Genomic DNA, 15,144 nt, shown 5'->3' on the forward strand with positions numbered 1-15,144 from the left:
TGATGATTTGACCATCAAAAATGCTTCGCAAGTGATGGATACAATGATGTACTGTTTCTGTGTTTTTGTTTTGTTTTTCATTGTTAGCATTCTGGTCGCCTTAGGCAAAGGGACCGTGTAAGAATTTTCCTGCTAATAACATCTGGCCGGCAGGTTTTTCGCTTACACAATAAGTTTGATCTTGGGGTATTAAGGTAATGCCTCATCTTCACTGGAAAGTGTTGCTATCATTGTTTGTTGTTTTTTATTTTTACTATTCTTCTTTCTTCATTATACATGTATATATGTTTTTTACTTGTCTTTGTTGTTTGGGGTGGCATAATAATATGATAAAACAGGAGGGAGATGTTAGGGTTTTTCAGATTATCCTTATCGTATGATTATGTTGGAATGCAACAGGTAATAAATAACCTACCTTGTCCCATCCTCCACAAGGTCGTAAAACATCCCCTGATATGTTTTGACTAGAGCACAAGGGCTTCCTATTCAACCTACTCTTACCCCCACTCTGTTTCTCTTAATTAATATGCCCTTGCAGGAGGGAGAGTTTTTAGACTTCATTCCTGAGCGAGTGAACTCTCCACCTGCAGGTGTCTAAAAGAACTTGCTTGTCTCCCGTGTGGTTCTTGCAAAATAAGTTGGAGTGAGCAAATCTCTAACACTAACTCCAAACTAAAAACAGTAACTTATCAAAATAAATATCTCTCAAACAGAAACCTTTCTTGCTCAACTTATATTTCTAAATATGGAGCGATTTCGTTTGTCAAGGGACGGTTGGCACCCATTCTTCCAGATGATGTCACATACAATACCTATCTGCCCTATATTGTCGGAAAGAATGCAGCGGAGTAGGATGGAAAGTGAGCACAAATTACCAGGTACGTACGTACATATTTCCTGATGTTATCAAATTATCTCTAGCTAAGATAGTTATCGACTCATTCAGCAAATATCAGCCATTAACGAAGCACTAAATAGCAACATCTTTTGCAACAATACAATGCAAGTGTGTGTTGAAGCTGCCCAAATTTGTGAGAGAATCTCACTTAGTCGAGGTGGTGCTTCTCTGCATTGAGAGGACCCAGAGTAGGTGACTTGGGCATTTAGTTAAGATGCCTTTTGAACTCCTCCCTGGTGAGATTTTTGGGGTACATCCCACCCACTGGGGGGAGACCCCAGGGATGACCCAGGACATGCTGATGAGGACTGTCTGGGGTGAGGGAAGTCTGGGTCTCCCTGCTAATGCTGATGAGGACTGTCTGGGGTGAGGGAAGTCTGGGTCTCCCTGCTAATGCTGCTGTCACTGTGACCCTAATTAGTGGAAGAAGGTGGGTAGGGGGATGGATGGATGGATGGATGGATGGATGGATGGATGGATGGATGGATGGATGGATGGATGGATGGAGGGAGGGAGGGAGGGACGGAGGGAGGGAGGGAGGGAGGGACAGACGGATGGATGGATGGATGGAAGGACGGACCGACGGACCGACAGAGGTGAAGCCAATCATGAGAAACTGTCTTTAAAGTACCCTCTTGCATGTTTTTCTGCTCTTTGCATCTTCTCTGAAGACTGGAAATAAATGGGCCTCAAAACAACTCAACTTAAAATGACTTCAAAACAAAGATTGTGCAACACTTTGGCTTAGGAGATTGATAACAAAAGGCTAGCCCAGATATCTCTGCTGTCAGTTTCCACTGTGAGGAACATGGTGAAGAAACGGAAGACCACAGGCGCAGTTCTAATTAAGGCATGCATTGGCAGGCCAAGAACAATCTCAGGTAAGCAGCAATAAAGTATGGTGATGACTACTTTGTTCATCTGATAATGAAATATTCAACTGAAATCGCTGATCTGAACAACCAATGATTTATAAAAGTAAAGCTTGAAAATTGTCCCCTAACGTTTTCATACTTTCAGTAAGATTATTTAATTATAATTATGCTTTCGCCAATAGTTGCTGTTTAGCAAGATGAAATGATTCAATTCTGTGAATTAATAGTGAAGCTTGGCTTGTTGGTAAATAAAGCTCTATCTAGAGATCGAAGGAATTGTGTATGTTATCAAGTGACGGTAGGTACCTGTCCATGTGCGAGGCCGTCAAAACCGTCATGGACAGCCAGCATGTTGTGACCCTGGATGATGCCCATCCTGACGGCTGCACGCACGGCTGCATTCATACCAGCGCAGGGGGCGCCGATATTTACGACGGCCACGTTGATGTTGCTCTGACACAAGGCGGGGTGATAGTTAACTTGGAGAAATGCAGCAAAGTTTAAAAATGCATTGAATGTGGTGGTGACGACAATAGTTCTCTTTGATGAAATTACATTATTCTCATGAAATAACTGTTCTCGTTGAAAAAGTAACATTACATTTTAGAAATATTTTGAGCATACATTACAATACCCCACAATGACAACACTGGTGTTGATGAGACAAATGGTCCTTACTTTAACATCTGGGGGGTTAATGTGGGCCAGCAGCTTGTATGTGTTCCAGTTGTTCTCAAAGCTCCTGCAGGTTGAGAGTCGAAACAAAATTACCTGAGTTGATTTTGTTTCTTCGTAGGTGTCTCTGCCGACACCCAGTGGCACATGATTTAATAATAACAGCAACAATATGAAATACTTTGATTTATAGTATAACATAACCATCTTACTTTCCTCTGAGCTTGATAGCATCCTCAAATCTGCCTTCAGCCATGGCAGCAGTAACTTCTTTGGTCTGGATGGCAGAAATAGCAAACGGGGGACGGTTTTAAAATACAAATCTTAGAGGGCAACAAATATATATATTTTTGGTTCCCTTTATCAATCTCGTTTAGGCCACAAAATAGTGTCATATTAAAAAGAAAATATAATTTTCATTCAAACCAACTGATAATAATAAATAATATGAAATCAAAATAATATATGATATAATATATTATATATAATAATATATATATAATATAAATAATAATAACATGATAATAATGTAATAATAATAAAATAAATAATAATAACAAATATAGTTTCATTTGGACATAATTTAAAAGAAACAGTTGAACAAAATGAAACAGGCCCTCTTTCATGAATCTTAACCAAACTGATCAAGACCGAAATGAAAACAGACTTGAACTACAATAAAAAAGGAAAGATGACTTCAATATTTTGTCGATTGGATTGTTACTACATTTTCAACAGGTAATTGGTAACGGAATACATTTTTCAAATATAACCCTAGTTCCGAACATACTTGTATGACAGTTATTTTTTCAATTACAACAGCTGGGAAATCACCCATTTTATTTTACTTCCCTTTAGTCCCAACAAGAGACGGACAGACATACCACTTGAACACACTCCATGAGTGGCAGCCTAACCGCCTGGTTGCCGGACAAGCTGACCACGCAGGCTGGGGTGTCTGGTGTGGCTTCCAGGAGAGCCATCACCGCCTCGACGCCCATTCTGCTGCCCTGAAGGGGAGAAACGTGCACACCCATACAGTCAGGTGAGTTTCCATCCATTTGTGGTTTTGCTTGTCTCCAATATCTCCCAAATTAAATTCCTCAACTCATCTCCAATTTTGGGTTACGGATGATTTTAAACAAGACCTTGTAAGAAAGATAAAAGCAAATAGAAACGCTATTAGTAACCCTATTTCTAATATTTATTCATGTAAAAGCGATTTGAAAATATTTGCACACTGTCAGTCAAAGGAAAAAATATACCATGCTATTATAAATGTATGTACACTTCAAATATTATTAAAGCAACTTGGACCCAATCAGTTGCTTAGTCGAAAGGAAACTTCAGAGGAACTCTTTCCAACTCAAGAGACATAGATATTATTAGCCAGTCTTTTGCTGTATATGGGTTCAGTCACAGTGGCACAGGGAAAAATGAATGAATGAATGAATGAACTAATAAATAAATGGATAAATAAATGAATAAATACATACATACATACATACATACAGTGGGGGAAATAAGTATATGACCCCTTGCTGATTTTGCAGGTTTGCCCACTTGCAAAGAATGCAACGATCTATAATTTTAATCATGTGTACATTCTAACAGTGAAAGACGGAATCCCAAAGAAAATTCCAGAAAGTCACATCATATTAATCTATAAAAATTGATAACCGTCTGATGAGGAAAAACAAGTATTTGAACCCCTGGACAAACGGCATGTCAATATTTTGTAGAAAAGCCATTATTGGCCAGCACAGATGTCAAACGTTTTTTATAGTTGGTGACAAGCTTTGTGCACATTTCGGCAGGGATGTTGGCCCACTCCTCCCTGCAGACAGCCTCCAAATCATTCAGGTTCCGAGGTTGTCGCCTGGCAACTCGAATTTTAAGCTCCCTCCAAAGATTTTCAATTGGATTCAGGTCTGGAGACTGGCTAGGCCACTCCAGAACCTTGATGTGCTTCTTCTTTGGGATGATTCCTCACCATTCGCATGATCAGGGAGACCCCATGAGGTGAGATCTTGTGTGGAGGCCCAGACCGAGGGAGGTTGGCGGTGGTGTGGTGCTTCTTCCATTTCCTGATAACTGCACCGACAGTTGATCTTTTCTCTCCAAGTTGCTTTCCGATTCTCTTGTAGCCCATCCCAGCCTTGTGCAGATCAACAATCTTGTCCCTGATGTCCGTAGAAAGCTCTTTGGTCTTGCTCTCTTTGGTGATGTTGGATGCTGGTTGTTTGGGTGTTGACAGGTGTCTTTTATACAGGTAACAAGGTGAGGCAGGTGTAGTTGATGTAGATAATTGGTTGGGATTGGGGCTGTGTCTTAAAGAAAGACTTAACTGGCTTGTAGGAGCCAGAATACTTGCTGTTTGTCCAGGTGTTCAAATACTTGTTTTTTCTCATCAGACGGTTACCAATTTTTATAAATTCATATGATGTGAATTTCTGTAATTCTCTTTGGGATTCTGTCTCTCACTGTTAGAATGTACATATGATTAAAATAGTAGATCGTTGCATTCTTTGTAAGTGGGCAAACCTGCAAAATCAGCAAGGGGTCAAATACTTATTTCCCCCACTGTACATACATACATACATACATACATACATACATACATACATACATACATACATACATACATACATACATACATACATACATACATACATGAAGTATTTCACTTTTGAATTATAAAATAAATCACAGAAGCCAAAATATGAATGAATAGAACTGAAATTTCGCTTGTTCCTTATGCAAAGATTTTGGATGTTTTGGACAATTGTCTAATTTAGAATAATCATGTTAACCTAGTAACCAAAAAAATCAAAATCAAGGAAAGATCAGTGAGAATGCTTGCTTTTCTGATATTCCCAGATCCATCCATTTGTTTGATAAACTTTGTATTACAGTTCTTTTTTTAAAATGTTCATTCAATAACTATTCTATCATTGTTTGCGCTGCAACCTATATTATATCTGAGCAAACCATCATATATTAGAGATTTTTTATCGAGAACATTTTTTGGGTGTAGCACATAAGATTCATCTTCAGCTCTTTTTTTGATATAGTCATTATTAATCTTTCATAAGCTCAATACCTTTCATTTTTACTTGTTTATGCATACGTACGTCAACAATAAGTTTCTTTGCCTTTTGCCATTTGACTTTGACTTGTATTCAACTAGGCATAGTCACAACTTTTCATTTACCGTTGTCAGACATCTTGCAATCAGTTGAATATCAATTTAAAGATCATGAACTTTGGAATGATTGATTTATCTTTGAGATTAATATTCTCCTACACTGTTTATGAAAAGTCAAAGAGACTACATTTATTCTTGACCTTCACGTCGTACACAGCATTTTTCATTTTTACAACATTTTGTGACACACGCACGTACGCGTGCACAGATTCAAATTCATGATTATGTGATTTCATAATTTAAAGGATGGTAGGGGCTTTCATAATGTTCATAATGGCAAATCAAATGTAGGGATGTTTGATTGATGTACTGACCAAGATTCTGTCGAAAGCAGAGGGTGTCCCTCCCCTCTGTACGTGTCCAAGGACTGTGGTCCGTGTGTCAAAGCCAAGTCTGTCAGTTACCAGCTGGAGAACCAAAAATCATAAATCCATTAATGTTATTACTGCACAGCAATACACTGCTTTCAAAATTATTCTACACATACTGTACTGTAGGATTTAAGCTAAATAAATATATAGTACTATGTTATTTTGGACGTTTTGATTGTTGCTCCTGTCTATTAGGAGCATTGGTACCAATCTCAGACAAGTTTAATAATTTGTTTCTCAACTGAGCCTAACAAGGGAAATGACTTAAAGTCCCTGTCAAGTTAAATTAATTGTCTTGTAAATTTGACACACAACAAGAGGTTAACCTTGCCAAATTTGAGTGATTAAAAAGTACTGGACATAGAACTGTACAGCATATAAAACGCTTTAAAATTGTGAACAATCAAGCCGCTCTCTTCACTTTCAGACACTGTAGGTGAGTTTGCTGAATGCACTGACAGCAAGTTGCCAATACAGGAAATAGCTTCTGATACGATTGAAGGCGCTCAAGTTCTTATATAATGTGAAAAAGGTCGGACTCATGTCAAATTGTAAAGTGTGTAAAGTGCGTCACACAGCACCGTTTTAAAAACGGAGAACTTACATGGTCAAAAACAGTTTAACGCTATATCTCTACGCTTAAGTATGACCTTACTTGGCACATGTTTAATTGATCAATTATCTTAAAATTCGTACTGTATAATGTATTTAGACACAAATGTCTGTATTCACTTCATAAGGTACATATTTAAAAAGAAGACTTATGCGGGTGGATGGCATTATTTCTCTAAGAAGTCTGAGGATTGCATACAGAAATGCGATACAGCAGAAATTATCAATAGAGAGAGACAAAGTGAAGTTGAAGAGGACTCCTAAGTTAAGATGCTGTTGTGCGTGATGAATTTATTAAATATTATGCTTAATAAATTATGCACTCAATTTACGTGTCGTCATACCATATTGTGGTGGTTTTATTCAATAAAATTGCTGCACTTTATTTCCAGATACTAAATGTTGTGTCCTCCTGTAATGATACAATTACCATTTTAATGGAAACTGCTTCATATCAAACTTTTTAAAATAATTTGTTGCTTTACTTTCATCAGTGCTGTATGTCTTTTAGATGTTGCCTTTGACACAATGATTGAAACGATACATTTGAAATACAGTGTAATACAGTATACAGCCACCATGTGGACCTTGCCTTCTTAATGTGATCCGATGAAATGGGTTTACCATCTCTGGACATAGCACCCTCAGCGACAATGATCACATTCAGACGGGAACCTCTGGCCCGTTGCTGAAAGCATACGTTTTTATTATCGCTGGACATCAAGCAAGGTGATCCATGAGCGGCGGATTGGGAAGTGCAAGCAGGCACAGTCATACGTTTGCCAGCCTCCTGCACAAGTGCTCCTCCCAGCCATCATCTGGTGGCATCTCTGGAATGAACACCCAGTCCGCGCCACAAGCCAAAGCCGACACCAGTGCCAGGTACCTTGTGGCCAAGGGCAGACAAACACACAAATGTTCTAATATTTTTTTCCTGAAAAGAATAAAAACAAAGAAACTAATTTTCTTTTTTTTTTTTTTTTTTTTTTTTTAAATTGCACTTTCATTTTTTTTGCTTGGATTTTTTCATCGATTTATTATTATTATTATTTAAAAAGACTTGCCAAACACCCATACTTAGTACATTTATTTAAACTCAATATGTTATAATTAATTTTTATAGGCTTAAGGGTTCTTTTATCCCATTGAAGCAATAAAAAGGCTGAAAACCAACATTGGATGGTCCTGACTGAGTGAATGACAGGGTAGCCACCCTCCCTGATCCCAGATAAGTGGTAGAAAATGGTGGCTGGAGGGAGGGATGCAGGTATGGCTGCAGGTATGGATGCAGGTATGGATGGATGCAGGTAAGGATGCAGGTATGGATGGATGGATGGATGGATGGATGGATGGATGGATGGATGGATGGATGGATGGATGGATGGATGGATGGATGGATGGATGGATGGATGGATGGATGGATGGATGGATGGATGGATGGATGGATGGACGGACGGATGTCTCGACTGAGACAACAAAACGCCATCTATATCTGTCTCGGTGTCCATCTATATACATAAACAAACTTGTCATCTACTGACCCACAGTGTCTTCCCATCACTTCCAGGATGAAAGTCCTCTGGTGGCTGTGAATACACGCATCGAACATTAGTTTCCATTTTGACTGCAGTACAGTACATGCACCCCTTTTCATACTGGGTATGGGTGTGTACTATGTACCATTAGTATAGTACAACTGGCAGAAATAAAAAAATGTCCGACCTTTGAGCCGTTGTGGTGATGGCATCGACCACCTCGATGATGCGGTGCAGTGCGGAGTCAGTGCCGATGGTCATGTCGGTACCACAGAAGTCATTATCGATGGAGCCCACCATGCCCACAATGTTTAGGTGGGAGGACTTTTTGGCTTCTTCATCTGTAATCTTAGCTGCAGATATTTAATCAATAGTGACCAGAAACGCATATTACGTCTTATTTCCCTGACATGTGGTGCTATGAAAAACTTGTTAATAACTTTCAGATTTTTTTCTCATCTTTATAAAATCAAAATTTGTTTTGAAACGTGTGATAAAAACGCAAAACCAAAAGAAACATAAAAGGGGTAAATGGCACTGTATATATATAACATTATACAGACATTAAGTAATTTGTTTACTTCCGTAACTCAAAGAAACAGGGAGGCTAATAAAGAGTGTACCCGATAAAAAGCTTATCTCTGGGGTAAATGTCTCCTTACCAGCTCGGAGCAGGTCAGCCAGCAGTCCGCTCCACTCTGTCCTGAACTCATTGGCGCCTGTCAGGCTGCCGTCACCTCCGATGACGCAGAGGTTCGTAATTTCAAGCTTCACCAGGTTGCAGGCCGCTTTCATGCGGCCCTCCCTGGCTCTGAAGTCTTTGCAGCGTGCACTGCCAATTACTGTTCCTCCCTGTGGCCACAGCAAAAGACCAAAAAGTCGTTGAGCACTCTTGCGTCTTAGGACAATTCGCTAAGACAATACAATGGAAACAGCATATCCGTAGGTTCCCTTGTGCCAACCAAGGAAATATTAATCATTTGCTTGCAGAAGAGCTAAACTACTACTTTTGCATGCGATGGATGAGCATGTGTGTCGTCAAGTCACCAGCTGAAGCATCATTGAAACACTCTCCCATGTGGCAGGGCAAATATTTTCTCCTCCATCCACCAGGCCCTGGTAGCCCTGATGCACACAAAGACCAGAACCAGAATCTTCTTAATTGCAGTCTACATATATTTGGCAAGTACTGCAAAAAAACAGCATGCACAGTCCGTCAAGTCATATTTCAATTCAATGGGGCTTTAATTGTTTCTCACCTCATGAACAAAGTAGACTTTGGCTCCTGTGTAGAGACCTACTCTGACTGTGGCTCTTACGGCAGCATTCATACCTGACACACACAAGTGGAGATTTCATTTTAAGACTTGTTTAATTTCTGGCCAGATTATGGCCAGTCGCTGTAATTAAACCAGTAACAGTAGTACAGCTTCCGACTTAGTAGTAGCAACAGAAGTAGCCGTGCTGGAAGCAGTAGTCAACTTTGCCATACTACAATAGTGTGTGGCCTTCTGAACACTGAGTATGTGGCAAAACCCGACTGAAGTCCAGCTCACGGGGGTTAGCAGCTACTTTCAAATCGGCTACTGCTTTTGCTGTGATTGCCAAGCTGTAGCAACATTGCAGATTACAATTAAAACATCCAGAACAATGCCAATGACACTCATAATTATGGAGAAACAAGACTACCGTATTTTTCGGACTGTAAGTCGCTCCGGAGTATAAGTCGCACCAGCCATAAAATGCACAATAAAGTGAAAAAAATATATATATAAGTCGCACCGGAGTATAAGTCGCACTTTTGGGGCAAATTTATTTGTCAAAATCCAACACCAAGAAGAGACATGAACTAGCAACAACAGGCAAAACGATACGGTATGCTAACGTGACATATACACAAACGGGGAGCTGAGAACGGGCCTGATGTAACATTCAGAGTTATTCAAATAACTATTACATCAATAACACGTTTATCAAACCATCTGTGTCACTCCAATTCATGAAGCTAAGCAAAGTTACAAGTTACAACACAGCTATAAGCTGCGCTACAAAGCTACGCTACAAGCTACGCCGAAAGCTGCAAGCTACAAGCCACAAAGTTACAGAATAGAAAACAACATCATGCCTGGAGATAGACACAAAGGTCGATCTTGGAAACGAGGAACCTCCTCACGACCAGCATTGACAATTCTATCTGTGAACATCAAAGGGTTCTCCTCTGCAAAACGAACAATCTTAGCCGCCCTGCACAGCACCGGACTTAGCAGAGTTTATTGAGAAGGGACAGAAGTGTGTTCAGCTGTAGCTGAACCACATCTAGCCAAGCCTTGTAACTAATTGCCTTGTAGCCACCATAAGAAGAAGAACTCCAATTCATTAAATCCAGCGATCGTCCTTTATGTAAACAATGCCGCATATGCGCCGCGCCGCGCCACGCCGCGCCGCTGATGTCGGACTCGTCGTGAGTTGCATTTCTAATTATTCCACAGACCCATATAACGATATACGTATAAAGTATATATCAAATAACTATCATATAACAACAATATTATCAAACCATCTGTGTCACTCCTAATCATTAAATCCATCGATCAAATTCCTCGTCCTTTATGTCAACAACGCCGCGCGTGCGCCGCACAGATCTAGTATATGACTATATTGTAGCGTTAACAAAGTACCAGGAAAGACGTAGGTTTGGTAAACGGCTCTTTATTTAACAAAACAAGATTTCAACAAGCCAACAACTACTGAACTGTAATGATAAAAACATATACAAGTTGCTACACGAAATAAAATATATCAAATAACTATAACATAAATAGGTTTTTCAAAACTTGTCACTCCAAATCATTAAATCCTTCAAACGAGGGGCCCTTCGTCATCTTCGTCATCCCGTGATCGAATCCTTTGTGCTTTATGTAAACGTCACTTGCAGTTCAAATTACAGTAATCCCTTGCTACATCGCTGTTCGTTTAACGCGGTTTCACTACATCGCGGATTTTTGAAATTTGAAAATTTGTGAAGAAATTCACATATGTCGCCCTCCCCCCCACCCAAACTATGAAAAAAAAAAAAAAAAAAGCGACATAGTCCGAAAATTACGGTAAGTAGAAAACAACATTTTGCTGAGCTTAATTTACGAGATAATACCATTTTCTTTGCCATTACTTTGCTTTTGTGTTCTAAGTCACACCACAGATTTTCAATAATATTCAGGTCTGGGAAATTAAATGGTTATTCCAGAACCTGTTCCTCTGCATGAATGATTTTGAGTAGTATTTAGGGTCGTTGTCTTGTTGCAAGATCCAGCTTGGTGCAGTTTAAGCTTTGTCACTGATTCCTGGACATTGGTCTCCAGAATCTGCTGATTTTGATTGGAATCCATGCATCCCTCAACTTCAACAAGATGGAACTACCACCGAATTTTACTGTAGGCAGCAGATGTTTTTGCATACATCACACCCTTTGTTATGCCCAAATAACTCAATTTTAGTTTCATCATTCCAAACTACCTTATTCCAAAATGAAGCTGGCTTGTCCAAATGTGCTTTATCATACCTCAAGCAGCTCTGTTTGTGATGTGGGGGGAGAAAAGGCTTCCCCTGCATCACTCTACCATACAGCATCTCCTTGTGTAAAGTACACAGAATAGTTGAACAATGCATAGTGACTTCATCAGTAGTCTGTGGTCTGTGGGTTGATTCTGACTGTTCTCAACATCCTTCATTTCTGTTTATTTGAGATTTTTCTTGGTCTGCCACTTCAAGCCTTGACTTGAATTGTGCCTGTGGTCTTCCATTTCCTCACAATGTTTCTCACAGTGGAGACTGAAAGCCGAAATCTTTGGGACAGCTTTCTGTAGCCTTCCTCTAAACCACAAAGGTGAACAATCTTTGTTTTCAGGTTGTTTGAAAGTTGTTTTGAGACTCCCGTGCTGCTACTCTTCAGAGAAGCTGCAAAGAGGAGAAAAACATCCGTTGGTCCGTCCATCTACCCATGAAGTGTGTCTTGGGTTGAACTATTCACCTATTGGCTAATTTACTGTCACTATTAGTACTAGTATTTTTAGAATCGATAATATCATCGACTCATTGAATACAATTCTATTTTGGATTCAAATGTATTACAAAACAAATTTTCATTTATTAACTTATTGTCGTTTGTTTGGTACTGTTTAGTGATGAAAAACAAGTCAATAATTAATAAATTTAACAAGAAAAAACAAGTAAATAACTAATCAATTTAACATGAGAATGATTACCAACCTTTTTGGAACTGATTCCGTTACTGGTTTGGCAGTTGTTTTCTAAAGTAAAAGCAGATGTTTGCAAATGACCTATGTTAATTAAGCAAGAAAGGTCATCAGTCTACTTTCATGAAGGAAGACAAATCTGAGAACAATTACTATCGAGAGCCAAAATAGTCAATACATTTTATAAGCGATTAGTTGGCAACTAATCGAATAATTTTGACAATCTAAAATTCAGACAGACGAAAACTGGTCCATGAACTCATCTTGGCAAGCCAGACACAATGCCGTACCAGCAATTGGCTCTGGTGGGAGGGCCATTCATCGGGGTCCAGCTCAGCACGAAATAAACGGACAAATCAAAATTCTTTCATTGCTGTGACGTATCTTTCGTGCGTAATGTCGCAAAATGGCACAAGGTAGTTGAACTCAGCATCAAATTCAGTTTTAAAGTACCAGAAAACGCAGAGTTATGGAAATCGCAGCAGCCGACGGTAGAAGACATGGATTTTTTTTCTTCGCTGATTAGTTCCTTCGATCTGTCGATTTGCCTTGCTTCAGAAATGCACATCAATCCGATTTCCCACCAGACCAATCGCTGGTACAGAGTTGAACTGGTTTGCCAGGCTACCAAGAACTGGCCCTTGAGGGCAGGGCCCTCATACGTCATGGCCATTCAATCAGATTCACAAAACTGTTCTTTAGTCCCCCAAGTTTCCAACCTGTTCATCAATACCGTATATTTAGATTTATTTTATCAAACGTCACACTGAGATCTAGTACAAGTAAAACAGATATTTTCCGAGTGTTCAACCCTAAATATACATATATCAGCATTTTAGTAAGAGTTGGTTGTGTAATGAGATGAGGTCTGAAAATTCATCTTAAAGTCAATTTGTGTTCAAAAAATGAAGTTGATCAAAAAGCACTTCCTTGAAAATATTGGCTAAGAAAGGGATGTTTGAGATGGGTCTATAATTTGCTAACATGGATGAATCCAATGTCTTTTTTTTTTTTTATAAGTGGCTTGATGGCAGCACGCACCTAGTATCAGGGGTTTAAGAAATATGCCTGATGGAGTTGTAGCAATTTGCTACAGCTAGCATAAATTCCGCAGTGTATTGAGTCAAGACTGTTGAAATTGATGGTTTCACCTCTGTATCAAATTGGATTTTTCAGGGTGATTTAAGTGTCACACAGTTGCATTTTGCTGATTTCTAGTGACTGATAATATTTAGCTGCTTCGGCCAATAGAAGAACATCGATTATGAGGAGACCAGAGTAGATTCTGTACACAAACCAATGAACTTGAGTCTTTAATAGACAAATCTGACCTTTCATTACACTGACAACAGAGCAGGCCAAAATAGGCTTAGAGAAAAAGGACAGGAGGTGTGTTAATGGCGCTCCCTATCTTTTGCACCTGGATAACCTCGAACGCAAAATGCCAGTGTGTGTGTTTGTGTTGTGACAAATTGGCAGGCTGCAGCTCTTGTTTCACTGGACAGCTGCTGTTGAGAGCGACCTCAAGGGGAGGAGGAAGCATTTCCCCACCATGCCTGGAGGTCACCGCCACTAAAATTAGCTCCAAAGATGCAAAATGAAGGAACGCTCGAGAGGTTGGGGGGTGGGGGGGTGGGGGGGGGGCTACACGAGCTACTTAGAGGTGAGCAGAAGAAGCGTCCAGCCAAGGTTGGCATAATCCGATTGCTGTTGTTAGGGTTCTAATCTTTCATATCTCAATTAACATCAAGGGCATATGTGTCAAATTTAAGGCCCGTGGTCCAGATATGGCCCTCCACATCATTTTATGTGGCCTGTGAAGATTTGATAAGTAGTTATTTATCAATTTGTTACTGATAAATACTGACATACTGTATATATGAGGCGTTATAATAAAATGTGTAATGCGTTAATAGCCCTCTGAAGGAAACTATGACTAAGATGCGGCCCGAGACAAAAATGTGTTTGACACCCCTGATCTGACTCTGTTTATATTGTGCCGACATCTCACAGAACATCACACTTGATGTTAATAAAAAGTACAGATTAACATGGGAAACATCATACGCTGTAATTATCCAAGCCACACCAACAATAAAGAAACAGTAGCATCTTACCTTGAGCGTCCCCTCCAGATGTCAGCACGGCAATGGAGCGTCCCAGACCCATCTTGGTAGGGTCTGTGATTGGCTGGAGGTTCTTTGACATGTTTGAAGACCTAAGCAGCGAGGGCTGCAATGAAAAGAGTACGAGAGAGCAGGAGAGGCTGCTCTACTCTTGGAAGTGCAAAGGCTTTATAGTCCGCTGGTGTCCTGAGCCCAATCCCTCTGACAGTATTTCCCCCCCCCCCCCCCCACACACACACACACTCATCTAAATATACATCTAAGCACCTGTCCTGGTCATGGCAACACAAAGCACATGATTCTCATTGATAGAGAAGTATTTGACAACAGTTCCTTCCACCAACACGATGGAAAACACTTAAATAGGGCTCAAGCATTACCTTGCACAGCAAACAGCGACATTTTTAAAGGGGCTGTTTAATTGCACCTCAAGTGTTTTGATAGGGTTCTTCTGGACCAAACTCATTCAATCAACTTTTCTTTCTTCACAAAAAACAAAAAAACAAAAAAACAAAAAAACAAAACAGAAATGGGCTGACAGACTGTTAGGTGACAAAGACTCCAAAACAGACAAAAGGTCAAGCAACAAAC

General features: G+C 39.7%; 1 protein-coding gene across 6 annotated transcripts in view; it reads right to left on the reverse strand.

The window, feature by feature from the left end:
• Positions 1-14,987, reverse strand: part of LOC125988887 (ATP-dependent 6-phosphofructokinase, muscle type) — a 29,440-nt gene extending 14,453 nt beyond the window's left edge. For 3 of the 6 annotated variants that reach the window (XM_049754633.2, XM_049754632.1, XM_068649865.1), the window contains exons 1-13: positions 14,545-14,987; positions 9,434-9,507; positions 9,222-9,299; positions 8,837-9,026; positions 8,362-8,527; positions 8,181-8,225; positions 7,417-7,525; positions 7,232-7,327; positions 5,971-6,063; positions 3,333-3,458; positions 2,661-2,725; positions 2,452-2,515; positions 2,080-2,226 (exon numbers count right to left, since the gene is read on the reverse strand). In XM_049754633.2, coding sequence (XP_049610590.1) covers positions 2,080-2,226; positions 2,452-2,515; positions 2,661-2,725; positions 3,333-3,458; positions 5,971-6,063; positions 7,232-7,327; positions 7,417-7,525; positions 8,181-8,225; positions 8,362-8,527; positions 8,837-9,026; positions 9,222-9,299; positions 9,434-9,507; positions 14,545-14,635 — 1,344 coding nt within the window. In that variant the 5' untranslated portion in view covers positions 14,636-14,987. Of the gene's footprint in view, positions 1-2,079; positions 2,227-2,451; positions 2,516-2,660; positions 2,726-3,332; positions 3,459-5,970; positions 6,064-7,231; positions 7,328-7,416; positions 7,526-8,180; positions 8,226-8,361; positions 8,528-8,836; positions 9,027-9,221; positions 9,364-9,433; positions 9,508-11,733; positions 12,354-12,440; positions 12,482-14,544 lie in introns of those variants that run through there. The other 3 variants (XM_068649862.1, XM_068649864.1, XM_068649863.1) reach the window with 3 other exon arrangements.
• Between the last annotated feature and the right edge of the window lie 157 nt (positions 14,988-15,144).

This window comes from Syngnathus scovelli, chromosome 2 (assembly GCF_024217435.2).
Source record: "Syngnathus scovelli strain Florida chromosome 2, RoL_Ssco_1.2, whole genome shotgun sequence".
NCBI classification, from domain to species: Eukaryota; Metazoa; Chordata; class Actinopteri; order Syngnathiformes; family Syngnathidae; genus Syngnathus; species Syngnathus scovelli.